This window comes from Rhinatrema bivittatum, chromosome 6, assembly GCF_901001135.1.
Source record: "Rhinatrema bivittatum chromosome 6, aRhiBiv1.1, whole genome shotgun sequence".
Taxonomy (NCBI): domain Eukaryota; kingdom Metazoa; phylum Chordata; class Amphibia; order Gymnophiona; family Rhinatrematidae; genus Rhinatrema; species Rhinatrema bivittatum.
The window spans coordinates 3,028,866-3,043,984 of NC_042620.1; the positions used below are offsets into that span (position 1 = coordinate 3,028,866).

General features: G+C 44.1%; 1 protein-coding gene across 1 annotated transcript in view; it reads left to right on the forward strand.

The window, feature by feature from the left end:
* LOC115093343 (adenylate cyclase type 10-like) overlaps positions 1–15,119 on the forward strand; it is a gene marked incomplete in the record, with an annotated part of 787,628 nt that overhangs the window by 162,652 nt on the left and 609,857 nt on the right. The window contains 1 exon segment of the mRNA XM_029604970.1: positions 8,075–8,130. Within this exon segment, the coding sequence (XP_029460830.1) occupies positions 8,075–8,130 (56 nt within the window).

Below are 15,119 nucleotides of genomic sequence, written 5' to 3' on the forward strand. Positions count from 1 at the left end.
GACTGTGGGTGGTGACTGGTAGTTCTGCTTAGGGCTGTTGTGAGTTTCCATGTTTTTGGACCCTTGGTTGCTGTATTGGTGACTCCTCCCATGGGGAAAATACAGCAATAGGCTACCTCTACAGTAATGACCACAGAGAGAATGGAAGCTTTATTATATGGCAGTAGGCAATGCCCGAGGAGCGGGCTGGTTCCTCAGCCAATAGAGTAGGTCTCAGATGAATAAGTTTAGTCCTGGCACTGTGTTGTATCAAGTGCAGAGGAGGTCTCACAAGCAGCTGGAAGTGAAGTGTCCAGTAGTGGTCCATGGAGCGGGATAGGCCAAGAATCCAGTCACAGTTGACGTAGTCAGCGATGGTAGATCCGGTAGTGGTCCGCGGAGCAGAGTACGCTGAGAATCTATTCTGTGGTGAGACAAGGCAGAGAGACTGAAGAGAGAAGGTACTCACGAAGGCTGGTAGCTGTAGGAGAGGTGACCTCCTTAGCACGGAGGTAGAGAATGATGCAAGGCATGGAGCGCCAGAGCCAAGATGTCCTCTGTAGATGCAGGTTTAACCCAGGAAGAAGGCAGGCAAGTGCAAGGCCCTGGGGAGCGGGTACTTAGGGTCCTGATGAGCTGGAAAACCTGGAGAGTAGACGGGAGCGAAGCAAGACTCCTGAGGAGTGGGTGCCTTGAGCATCCTTGCTGGAACAGCATAACCCCGGAGGGTAAGTAGAGCAAATAAGGCCCCCGAGGAGCGGGTACCTAGAACGCCCTGGTGTAGCCAGCGTAACCCCGGAGGGTTTGCAGGAGCGAGAACTCAGAGCGGGACGCCTCTCAAGGAAGTCGAAATTAGCTGGAGAGGAATCCTTGCTAACTCGTAGCTGGATTGGAGATCGGTGGCGGAGTACCCGTCATGCGGTCGGGACGCCCCCGAGGTTCCCGACATGACGTATTCAAAAGAGAGGGTGAAGCGCGCTCGTGCCCTAAGTGACCTCAGTGTAAGTATGATGAACGCAATCACCTATGCCGGTCCGGGGACGCCAGAGAGGTTGGCGAGGAAAGCGGAGGCAGCCATCTTGCCCAGAGGAGAGGAAAGAGAAAGAAAAGAGGTGAGACAGAGAGGCGCAGCCGTCTGCGACCGACGGGCGCAACAAGAGCGTTGGGAGTACCTCCAGTGTCTGAACTCCCTGGACTATGGGTGATGGGTGTAGTTCCTTTCCTTTGGGTGTTGGGAGTACCTCCGGTGTCTGGACTTCCTGGATTATGGGTGATGATTGGTAGTTCTTTTGCTTTGGGAGTTGGGAGTATCTCTGGTCTCTGGACTTCCTAGTCCAGAAACTTCCTAGTCCAGAGACGGCTGAGGGGGGATATGATAGAGGTCTTTAAGATCATGAGAGGTCTTGAATGAGTAGATGTGAATTGGTTATTTAAACTTTCGGATAATAGAAGCACTAGTTAGAAAGTAGCACATTTAAGACTAATCGGAGAAAATTCTTTTTCACTCAACGCACAATTACGCTCTGGAATTTGTTGCCAGAGGATGTGGTTAGTGCTGTTAATGTAGCTGGGTTCAAAAAAGGTTTGGATAAGTTCTTGGAGGAGAAGCTCATTAACTGCTATTAATCAAGTTTACTTAGGGAATAGCCACTGCTATTAATTGCATCAGTAGCATGGGATCTTCTTAGTGTTTGGGTAATTGCCAGGTTCTTGTGGCCTGGTTTGGTTTCTGTTGGAAACAGGATGCTGGGCTTGATGGACCCTTGATCTGACCCAGCATGGCAATTTCTTATGTTCTTATTTCTTATCTGGATCATCTCAGGGTTGGAATTACTTATCTAGAATCCCTGGCTCTGAGGGTATCTCTGATGCTTTAGAGACTTGAGAATTAAACATGTGTAATCATTTGGAGTTCTCAGGGTCTGAAATTTAGGAATTGCAGGTGGCTTGGGGCGCTCTCTGCATTGGTGGTCACTCTAGTTTATTATTGGTTTTCTTAGAAGTACTCCATAGAATATATATTTTAACTTCACTTTTTTCTTCTGTATTTGCTACTCATTAGCCTTATTCTATAAAGACCTTTCTCCCAGGACAAGCAGGATGGTAGTCCTCACATGTGGGTGGCGTCAGCAGACAGAGCCCTATCACAGAAAACTTTTCTGTCAAGGTTTCTAGAACTTTTGACTGGCACACTGAGCATGCCCAGCATGCCATAATCCCTGTAGCTATAGGAGTCTCCATTCAGTCTCTTTTTTTCCGTGCTGCAGTTTGCCTCGCGATTAGGAGCTCTGTGAGAATTTTCTCACTACTTTTCCTCACGGAAAAATTTTAAGGTTTCTTCACAAAAACTTCCCTCATAGGGGTTTCCCATTGCGACATCGTTTTCCTCGATGCTCGGGAAGTAATTTCAACCGTTTTTGGTCGGTTCCAGCTACCTTACCCTCTGTTACCGTGGGCCACCAACCGTTTTCACGGCCCTTTTTTCCAACATGGCTATGGGCTTTAGAAAATGCCATACTGGGTCAGACCAAGGGTCCATCAAGCCCAGCATCCTGTTTCCAACAGTGGCCAATCTGCGCATGATGTCAATTACAGACCCGCATGATGTCTGTGTATTGTGCCTCGGCTCAACATTCGATGTTCGTCGATGCCCCAGCTGTGCTCAAATGACCCTGAAGGGCAGGCGTGCCCGACTAGACAAGATGGAGTCCCTTTTCAAAATAAATTTAACTCCATCGACATCCACCCAGTTATTACCGGCAGGAGCTTCGACAAAGTCCATTGACAAACCTCACCGGGAGCAGCAAGGCAGCGGTGACCGTCCGACACCAATGGCATCTAGGGCATCGGCATCTTCTTCCTCGGTGCTGGAGAAAGACCGGGCCAAGCACCGAGGGAAATACCGGCACCGGCGCGAGTCTACACCTCATTGACTTCGATGGCTATCGAGCCGATGCCGAAGAGGATATGGGTAGAGGAGCCTTCAACCTTCTCTTCACCTGAGATACAATGGCGATCTCCACTGACATTGGTGCCTGTACTGAGTCCCCACAGACTCCTGTGGAGGTGCCAGTAGCGCCTAGCCTGCCTCCCCCTGTAGCTGTGTTACCTATGCCAGCTTCCAGGGAGGAGCTGGACATGCTTGTCCAACAGGCAGTCCTCGATGCCTTCCAGAGCATTCATCTTCCATCGATACCGGCCCCCATACCAGCACCGACACTGGAGCCATCGATCTTCACACCTCTACTCAACTGCCTGGACACACACATCGGTGCCTTTCCGACCCAGCCTGGGCCATCGGTACCGAAACGACCTACTGAGTCTCCGAAAACCCCGATACCCGTTCCGGGGTCCTTGGAAGACGAAGGCATGGACTCCAGTCCTCTTCCAGCGCCACTTCCCCCGATGCCGGAACCGGTTCCTGATCCGTCTGGACTCTCGGGATCGAGACGCCCACGATTCCCCTCAATGCCATCGATGCTGCCGCATCCTTCATTGAGGCCATCGAGGGATCCATCGATGCCAACACGTCCAGGAGTACCAGGTCTTTTTCCTCCCTCGGGATCTCAGCCACCAACACTTCTACAGAGGACATAGTTTCAGAACCATCTCCTCCAGAAGAAAGGAGACAGTCTACCCCAGAGGACCTCTCCTTTGCTAATTTTATAAAGGAAATGTCAGACAATTCCCTTTGACCTGGTCACTGAGGAAGACACATGTCATAAGACATTGGAAGTCCTCCGATTTCTGGATGCCCCCAAAGAAATTATGGCTATTCCTGTCAATGAATTACTCCTGGACCTCCAGCATCGCCTATGAGAGCACTCTTGCACTGTCCAACCAGTTAACAGAAAGACAGATGCAACTTATTTAGTCCAATGCGCTCCAGGGGTTCAGAAACCACAGCTACCCCAGCAGTCATTTGTGGTGCAATCTGCACAGAAGAAAGCCAAAAGACTGCGTCCACATTCTTCTGCATCCCCTGGAAAGGACCAAATATTCTTGGATGTTCTGAGTCGAAATGTTTTTCAGGGCTCTATGCTAGTGTCACACATAGTGGCCTATCAATTATACATGACACAATTCCAAAGGAACCTGTGGAAAAGGGTCCAAAAGATAGCAGACTCTCTGCCTGAACAACAACAAGAAGGTCTCAATACCATTCTTCAGAAAGGCCTTGAGGCAGGAAACCATGAGGTTAGTTCTGCTTACGATTCCTTTGAGATTGCTTTTCAATTAGCAGCGACAGGAATCAGTGCCAGAAGGTGGGCCTGGCTTAAGGCATCTGACTTGCAAGCTGAAGTCCAAGACAAGCTAGCTGATCTACTGTGTACCGGAGTAAATCAATTAGGCAACAAAATACAGGATGCAGTGGCTCAACTGAAAGTCTACCACGAGACCCTTTGTCAGGTGTCCACAGTTACTACGGAGGCTCCCTCCTCTGCAAGAAGAACTGCGAGAGGGGACCCCAGAAGACCGTTTTATCGCTCACGCAGGTACTATCAACCTGTGTCTTGCGTGAGACCATCCAAACCACCTCAGATAGGACATCCACGACAACCCAAGCCATCCAGACCTCAGCCAGCTCTACAAGAATAGCAGCCAGTCCACAAATCCAAAACCAGACTTGCCGGTAGGAGGTCGGCTTCACCACTTCATAACCAACTGGCTCAGCATTACCACAGACCAATGGGTCATATCCATTATAACCCAAGGATACCATTTAAACTTCCTCATGGTACCCCCGGATTCACCACCTAATCCGCTGGGATCCAAAAAGATCATACAAACCTTCTAGAGTCTGAACTCTCCACCCTTCTGAGTGCCAGGGCTGTGGAGGAAGCCGTTCCCTGGGCACAGCAGGGCAGAGGATTCTACTCCTGCTATTTTCTCATTCCAAAGAAATCAGGCAGCCTCCGCCCCATCCTAGACCTCTGCAATCTCAACAAATGTTTCCAGAAAGAAAAATTCAGGATGGGCTCTGTTCTCTGGGTCTTCAAGATGCATATGCTCACATTCCAATATCCTCATATCTCAGCAAATACCCTGCGTTTTATAGTGGGACATCAACATTTTCAGTACCGGGTTCTGCCTTTCGGACTTACTTCAGCACCATATGTGTTTACAAAGTGCCTAGCAGCGGCTGCGGCCCATCTACGCAAGAACAGCATACACGTGTTTCCTTACCTGGATGACTGGCTCATCAAAAGCCAATCGAAGCAAGGAGCTCTCAACACTCGAGTTCACTATCAATCTACTACACTCATTGGGATTTCTCATCAACTATCAAAAATCCCATCTGACTCCATCTTACCTCCTTACTTTCATCGGAGCAGATCTGGACACCATGGTTGCAAAGGCCTTCCTACCTTACGACCGCGTAGACATACTCTCCAAGCTAGCTATGTCTCTCCGTACAAAGAAAACAGCCGCAGCCCATCAATTCCTAACATTGCTGGGCCACATTTCTTCCACAGTCCACGTCACTCCTATGGCCAGGCTTGCCATGAGAATAACTCAATGGACTTTGAAATCTCAGTGGCTCCAAGCCACTCAACCGCTTTCATCCCAGATTCATGTAACCCACCAACTACGTCTATCATTTCTCTGGTGGACAATCAAAGCCAACTTGCTAACAGATCTACACTTCCAGCAACCAGTTCCACAAGTAACCTTAACCACGGACGCATCCAACTTGGGTTGGGGAGCTCATGTTAACAACCTTCAAACTCAAGGTACTTGAACACAACTCGAAGCAAAGTATCAAATCAACTTCCTAGAACTTCGAGCCATATGTTATGCTCTCTATGCGTTCAAGGACTGACTTTCACACAAGACTGTTCTCATACAAACAGACAACACAGTTGCATTGTGGTACTTGAACAAACAGGGCGGCACAGGCTCTTATCTTCTCTGCCAAGAGGCTGCACAGATCTGGGCCTGGGCCCTTGCATATTCCATGCATCTACGGGCTTCTTATCTAGCAGGCATACAGAACGTAGTAGCAGATCGCCTCAGTCGACAGCTCCATCCCCACAAGTGGTCTCTGGATCCTGTGGTAACGAGGAGAATCTCCCAGTGTTGGGGTCAACCAACAATCAACTTCTTTGCATCTGAACTGAATCACAAAGTGGACAGATTCTGCTCCCTGCACAGGCAACAAAACACGTTAGCCATGGACGCCTTCGCTCGCCCCTGGAACACTGGCCTCCTATACATGTATCCCCTGATACTGCTAATAGCCAAAACTCTCATGAAACTACAACAGGACTCAGGGTCAATGATATTCATAGCTCCGTACTGGCCTCGACAAGTGTGGTTTCCCATGCTTCTCGACCTCTCGATCAGACAACCCATTCGCCCGGGCACAGCGCCCACTCTCATAACTCAGAACCACGGCATATTACGCCATCCGAACCTTCAGACTCTATCCCTCACAGCCTGAATGTTGAAAGCTTGATCCTGCAATTGCTCAACCTTTCAACTAATGTCTCTCAAATTCTTGTAGTTTCATGAAAGCCTGCCTCGTGAAAATCCTATCATTCTAACTGGAATAGATTTACCATATGGGGTACGCAAAAAGGTATCAACCCTTTTTCCTGCCCCACTCCATCTCTTTTAGACTATCTCTGGCACCTTTCAGATTCTGGTCTCCAGACTTCCTCGGTGAGGGTACACCTGAGTGCCATCTCAGCGTACCACAAGGGAGTGGGGGATGCCCCGGTAACAGCACAACCCCTTGTGAGCCCGTTTATGAGGGGTCTACTACAACTTAAGCCCCCTCTACAGCCACCAGTCACTGAATGGGACCTAAATGTAGTACTTACAAGGCTCATGCACTCCCCGTTTGAGCCTTTGCACTCCTGCGATGTTAAATTTCTTACATAGAAAGTTTTCTTCCTAGTAGTCATTATATCTGCTCGAAGGGTTAGTCAGTTACAAACACTTGTCACATATTCACCCTATACAAGTTTCTTACATGACCGAGTGGTCCTCCGAACTCACCCTAAATTCCTTCCCAAGGTGGTTACTGACTTTCACTTGAATCAGTCTATAGTCTTGCCCACATTTTTCCCAAGGCCTCACTCTCACCAGGGCGAGAGGGTTTTATACACCTTGGACTGTAAACATGCACTTGCATTTTATCTAGACCGCACTGCAGTCCATAGGAAATCCACCCAACTCTTTGTTTCTTTCGATAAAAACAAACCGGGAGTTCCAGTGGGCAAACAAACTCTCTCCAATTGGCTAGCAGACTGAATCCAATTCTGCTATGATAAAGCAGACCTTCCTTTCCAGGGACAAGTGAAGGCGCACTCAGTGAGAGCCATGGCAAGCTCAGTAGCACACTACCGTTCAGTACCGATTGCTGACATCTGTAAAGCTGCAGCATGGAGCTTTCTTCACACATTTGCAGCACATTATTGTCTGGACAAGGAAGGACATTAAGACTCTGCTTTTGGCCAATCCATCTTGAAGAACTTATTTCCAGTTTAATCCCAACTCCTTCCACATCCACCTGCTGTGATTTTCAGGCTGCCTCATTTTTCCCAGCAGTATCCCAGTTGTTGTGCTTGTTGCACAAGTTGTACGCTGTTGGTCCATACAAATATGAGTCAGCCTGTAGCTTGCTAATCACTCACATGTGAGGACTATCATCCTGCTTGTCCTGTGAGAAAGCAGAGTTGCTTACCTGTAACAGGTGTTGTCCCAGGACAGCAGGATGTTAGTCCTCACGAAACCCACCTGCCATCCCACAGAGTTGGGTCTGAAATGTTTTATTATTTTATTTTTTCGCTCGCACCTTTTGCTACAAACAAGACTGAAGGGAGACCCCTGTGGCTACAGGGATTATGGCATAAGGGGCATGCTCAGTGTGCGAGTCAAATGTTCTAGAAAATTTGACAGTTTGCTGACGTCACCCACATGTGAGGACTACATCCTGCTGTCCTGGGAGAACACCTGTTACAGGTAAGCAACTCTGCTTTTCCAGAGGCACATAATGGGAAAAATCATTTTTTAATAAAGTTCACTAAATAAGAATGGATTGAATTGATGTAATTTCTGATTGTCTGTCTCTCTCTTCCTAATACAGAACAATTGGTAAATCTTATCTGACCACGGAGCGAAATCCGAATTACCCTCTTTTAGGTAGGTGAGCCCTGGATTGCTCAGATGGTAATCATTGTTAAGAGTCACACCAATGGGCTCCATGATCTTTCATAGCCTAAGTCAGAGGACCGGAAGCTTCACATGTTACTAGATGGTGTTCTGTGTAAAAAAGTAGTTCTCTTCCTCCCCCAGCGAAAACCTAAAGATCCTTGTAGGCATTTGAGGTACTTCCTGAATTCCTGTGCCATGTGCCAATGCCTCAAGTCATCTTTTTCCATTTGCACTGACCATCACAATTCTCAGTCTCACTGTGAGGACCAATCCCTGCAGCTTTCCCTTTCATGCAGTGGCACGCCTTATTTCTTCTTCTTTTCTTTTTAGTTTTAGTTAAGTTTTTTGCCGTTATAAAGTTTGCTTTTTTATCATTCATGTCATTAGGTCCTTTTTAAGAAAAAAGCAAGAAATATGGCAGTTTTAAATAAAATCACTTCCCCATAATAAAATAGCAAAATGAGATAGAAGCAAGTGTCAAAACTGATATATTAAAATATTCCTCAGATTTATTTTATATCATCATACAAAAACTTAGGTGCAATATTTCTTATGATATATATATCACAAACTCATAATTTAATCTTATTTTACAAGAAACATTAATACATATTACCTTTTATTTTTTTTAATGTATCAAGTATAAAAAAATCACACACTCCATTCAGACATCTTTAAAATGTAAATTAAAATCACACATTCCAACCAGACATCCTAAAAAACATTCAAACAATACATACAATCACCATAATAAACTGAGAAACTATTGTATTTCTTCTCCACTCTTAAGGTGCGTCACAGCGGTTGAATATAAACTTGATTATTTTCATTATAACAAATTGGTATCTAAATAGTTCTTCCAGCTTTAATCCACTGATGCTAAAGTCCTGAATTCATTTGCTGCTTTCATTATAAACCTCCGTATTTTGATCCTTCTTCCAGTATTAACCCAAACCTCCGGATTTTGATCCTTCCTCCAATATTATTCCAACAAGGACTAAGTTTCAACTCACATCCAAGGCTGCTTCAGGGGTACTACAAGCAGATATATTAAAAAATATATTGAAAACCTCTGTAGTTCACCTTACCAACCTTGACTGCCACCATCAGAGAAGCTTACCATCTAAATACAGAAGATCATTTTACCATCCGACCTCAACAATGTGATATATAGATAACCACTGCAAGAAAGCAATGAATATTTCAAAAAAATAAGGTAATGTTCACATCAAAATTCTAACTAAATTTTGTAACACCTACCAACATAACACATGCTTCATTCTAATGAACTTTCCGCCATGTACTCAATCCATAGCTGTATCAAATGCTGGTGTTTGAGGTGAAGATAGGGAGGTTCATTTGTGATTGGTTAGTTGTTGAGTGTGTGGTTTGTGATTGGATGTTATGATGATATGTGGAAGTGTTTAAATAGATTTGTACTGAGACAGTGGATGGGGCTGGAGTAGAAGAAACTCCATTTACAGAAGAGAATGTATGGGAAGAGCTAGGAAAACTGAAAGTGGACAAAGCCATGGGTCTGATGAGGTTCATCCCAGGATACTGAAGGTACGCAGAGATGTGCTGGCGGATCCACTACATGACCTGTTCAATAGAATCCTGGAAACGGGAGTGATGCTGAGGGATTGGAGAAGAGCGGTGGTGGTCCCGCTTCACAAGAGTGGGAGCAGAGAGGAGGCGGGAAAGTAGAGGCCGGTTAGCATCAACTCGGTGGTGGGAAAATTAATGGAGACTCTGCTGAAGGAAAGACTAGTGAACTATCTACAGTCAGGAGGATTACTGGACCCAAGGAAGCATGGATTCACCAGGGGAATGTCCTGTCAGACAAATCTGCTAGATTTTTTTGATTGGGTGACTAAAGAATGGGATCGAGGAAGAGCACTCTATGTGATCTATTTGGATTTCAGCAAAGCTTTTGATATGGTTTATTTATTTATTTTATTTATTTATTTGTTTTTTATATACTGACATTCATTGGGGTATATCACATCGATTTACATTTAACTCAAGGCATAATATGACAAGATGTCTTATTATTATTACACTGTAACAAAGAAACTTTGAGACATTTAAGAAATTAAATCTGAGGAACGAAAAAGGAGAACACATTGTATGTAACATGGTAACTTAATTAGAGATCTACATTGTAATTTGGTTAAAGTGTTGCATTGTAACTAATAAATATGGAAACAGAATGGAACTTCTATATGGTCCCACATAGGAGGCATGTGAATAAAATGAGAAGCTTGGGAGTGATAGCCAAGGTAGATTACAAACTGGTTGATGGATAGAAGAAAGTGTGTGATGGTAAATGGAACCTACTTTGAAGGGAGAATGGTGTTAAGCAGAGTGCCACAAGGATCGGTGTTGGGACCGGTCCTATTCAATATCTTTGTGAGTGACATTGTGGAAGGGATAGAAGGTAAAGTTTGTCTTTTTGCGAATGATACTTAAATCTGCAACAAAGTGGATATGCCGGATGGAGTAGAGAGAATGAGACATGATTTAAGGAATCTTGAACAGTGGTCAAATATGGCAGGTGGAATTCAATGCCAAGAAGTGCAGAGTCATGCATCTGGGGTGTGGTAATACAAAGAGCTGTATGTGATGGGGGATGAAGGGCTGTTGTGCATGAAGCAAGAGAGGGACATTGAGGTGATAGTGTCTAGGGATTAATGGCTATTAATCAATTATACTTAGGGAATAGCCACTGCTATTAATTGCATCAGTAGCATGGGTTCTTCTTAGTGTTTGGGTAATTGCCAGGTTCTTGTGGCCTGGTTTTGGCCTCTGTTGGAAACAGGATGCTGGGCTTGATGGATCCTTGGTCTGACCCAGCATGGCAATTTCTTATGTTCTTATGAAGACAGCGAAGCAATGTGACAAGGCAATAGATAAAGCTAGAAGAATGCTGGGCTTTATAGAAAGAGGAAAAACCAGTAATAAAAGGTGATAATCCCCTTGTACAGGTCCTTGGTGAGGCCTCACCTGGAGTATTGTGTTCAGTTCTGGAGACAGTATCGCAAAAGGGATAGAGACAGGATGGATGCGGTACAGAGAAGGGTGACAAAAATGGTGCGGGGTCTCCATCAAATGACTTATGAGGAGAGGTTGAAGGACCTAAATATGCATATCCTGGAGGAGAGGAGGTACAGGGGAGATTATGATATAGACTTTCAGATAACTGAAAGGTTTTAATGATGCACCATCGACAAATCTTCTCTGTTGGAAAGAAATCAGTAGAACTAGGGGTCACCAAATGAAACTCCAGGGAGGACGACTCAGAACCAATGTCAGGAGATAGTTCTTTATGAAGAAGTGGTGATTGCCAGGAATGCCCTTTTTGGAGGAGGTGGTGAAGATAAAAATGGTGAAAGATTTCAACAAGGCGTGAGATAAACACTGTGGATCTCTAAAGACTAGAGAATAGAAAAGAGGTCATGGGTAACTTGCTGGTGTGGCAGTTATTATCCTTATCCAATAAGCCTTCATATTGGTGATGCAACTCCATTATTGCTCTCTGCAGGAGGAAAAGGGGAATTTATTTCACATAGCAAACAACAAGGACATTGAATTTTACAGTTTGGGAAAACAAATAAGCATGGGGGTAACTTGCTGATGCTGCTGTTACTACCCTTAACAAGCCTTATACCTGAAATGCAACTCCAACATTGCTCTCTGCTTCAGCAGCAAGAGATAAAGGGGCATTGGACTCAGACAGCAACCAACAAGGGCCCTGACTTTGACGGTTTGGGAAACTAAGTATGGGGGTAACTTGTATGGCATGGCCGATGCCACCCCCGATGCTACCATAATAGGGGAGACCTGTATGGCATGGTTGGTGTTACTATATGCTTGCTGGGCAGATTGGATGGACCGTTTGGTCCTTTTCTGCCGACATTTCTATCTTTCTATGTTTCTGTGTGTTTTCAATATATTTTTTAATATATCTGTTTGTAGTACCCCTGAACCAGCCTCTGTTTGTGAGGTGGAATTGGGTACTTCGGATAATATTGAAGGAAGGATCAAAATCCAGAGGTTTATAATGAAACAAGTGAATGAGTTCAAGACTTTAACATCAGTGGATTAAAGCTGGAAGAACTATTTAGATACTGTCTTGTTATAATGAAATAAGAGAGAATTTGAAAAGAAGTTGCCTGTAGAGGCAAAAAATCACAGTAAAAACTTTAAAAAATATATCTGAAGCAGAAAGCCTGTGAGGGAGTCAGTTGGACCGTTAGATGATTGAGGGGTTAAAGGGGCACTTAGAGAAGATAAGGCCATCGCGGAAAGATTAAATGATTTCTTTGCTTCGGTGTTTACTGAAGAGGATGTTGGGGAGGTACCCGTAATGGAGAAGGTTTTCATGGGTAATGATTCAGATGGACTGAATCAAATCACGGTGAACCTAGAAGATGTGGTAGGCCTGATTGACAAACTGAAGAGTAGTAAATCACCTGGACCGGATGGTATACACCCCAGAGTTCTGAAGGAACTAAAAAATGAAATTTCAGACCTATTAGTAAAAATTTGTAACCTATCATTAAAATCATCCATTGTACCTGAAGACTGGAGGATAGCAAATGTAACCCCAATATTTAAAAAGGGCTCCAGGGGCGATCCGGGAAGCTACAGACCGGTTAGCCTGACTTCAGTGCCAGGAAAAATAGTGGAAAGTGTTCTAAACATCAAAATCACAGAACATATAGAAAGACATGGTTTAATGGAACAAAGTCAGCATGGCTTTACCCAGGGCAAGTCTTGCCTCACAAATCTGCTTCACGTTTTGAAGGAGTTAATAAACATGTGGATAAAGGTGAACCGGTAGATATAGTATACTTGGATTTTCAGAAGGCGTTTGACAAAGTTCCTCATGAGAGGCTTCTAGGAAAAGTAAAAAGTCATGGGATAGGTGGTGATGTCCTTTCGTGGATTGCAAACTGGCTAAAAGACTGGAAACAGAGAGTAGGATTAAATGGACAATTTTCTCAGTGGAAGGGAGTGGACAGTGGAGTGCCTCAGGGATCTGTTTTGCGACCCTTACTTTTCAATATATTTATAAATGATCTGGAAAGAAATACGACGAGTGAGATAATCAAATTTGCAGATGACACAAAATTGTTCAGAGTAGTTAAATCACAAGCAGATTGTGATAAATTGCAGGACGACTTATGAGACTGGAAAATTGGGCATCCAGATGGCAGATGAAATTTAATGTGGATAAGTGCAAGGTGATGCATATAGGGAAAAATAACCCATGCTATAATTACACAATGTTGGGTTCCATATTAGGTGCTACAACCCAAGAAAGAGATCTAGGTGTCATAGTGGATAACACATTGAAATTGTCGGTTCAGTGTGCTGCGGCAGTCAAAAAAGCAAACAGAATGTTTATTTATTTATTTAGAACTTTTCTATACCGACTTTCCAGTAACAGAATTACTGATCAATTCGGTTTACAATTTGAACAATAACAACAGTGACAAGTAAATGTCTTACAAGGAACAGGAAGAAAATAACTTGGAAATAAATATGTGGGTTGATTACATAAAAAGTACTATATACAAATAGTACTATATACAAATATATACAAAGCCTAAAGGTGGGTAGAGGCACTAAACAATGGCGTTGGACTGTCAAGAGGGTGGGTATTGGGATTTGGACTGCCAAGGAGTTGGAGTTGGTTAGACAAATTCTTTTGGTATTCCTTGTGGTATTTTGGGGGTATTCTTTGGGGTTTCAAAGAAGGTCCAGAGCTGAACTTGGATAGTTCTTGTGTAATTCTCTTGTTGGTTGTTTAAAATAAATTGAAGTTCTTATATAGCTTTCTTGTAGGTTGAATGAAAATAACCTTGAGGGGTCCTTGGCAGATATTATTCCGCAGGCTGATGTTATGGAAAAGCTTGATGGAAGAGCCACGTCTTAAGTTTTTTTTTTAAAATAATGGGGCATTGTACTGATTTGAGTTCTGGTGGGAGACTATTCCAGAGTTTGGGACCAGCTGTGGAGAATGCTCTTTTGCTTAACGTTGATTTCATTGGTGGAGTCTGGAGGTTGTTTCTGTAGGCTTTTCTCACTGGTCTTGTAGATGTGTGGCGTTGTAAAGGGATTTTGAGCTCAAGTGGTGTTAGGTTATGTAGTGATTTGTGTATTGTTGAGAGCACTTTGAAGCGTATTCTGAAATTGACGGGCAGCCAATGTAGGCTTTTTAATATTGGTGAGATGTGGTCTCTTTTGTTAGTCTTGGTTAGAATCCTTGCCGAAGCGTTTTGCAACATCTGTAATGGTTTTAAGGTGTTTGCGGGGAGGCCCACTAGAAGAGCATTGCAATAATCTATTTTCGTGAGAATGATTGCTTGTAGAACCAGTCGGAAGTCATGGAGATGGAGGAGTGGTCTAAGTCTTTTTAAGACTTGTAATTTGAAGAATCCATCCTTTACTATATTGTTGATGAGAGCTCTATAATTCATTTGGTTGTCAAGTATGACACCAAGATTTCTGACTTGTGGTGACAGAGTTAGTTGAGGAAAGAGGTTGGTGCTGGGAAGTGAGTATGTTCCATCTTGAGAAATGAATAGGTATTCTGTTTTGTTTTGATTAAGAATAAGAACTTTGGTTCTTATTCTTTGGTTTTGATTAAGAATAAGAATGTTGGGAATTATTAGAAAGGGAATGGTGAATAAAACGGAAAATGTCATAATGCCTCTGTATCGCTCCATGGTGAGACCGCACCTTGAATACTGTGTACAATTCTGGTCGCCGCATCTCAAAAAAGATATAATTGCAATGGAGAAGGTACAGAGAAGGGCTACCAAAATGATAAGGGGAATGGAACAGCTCCCCTATGAGTAAAGACTAAAGAGGTTAGGACTTTTCAGCTTGGAGAAGAGACGACTGAGGGGGGATATGATAGAGGTGTTTAAAATCATGAGAGGTCTAGAACGGGTAGATGTGAATCG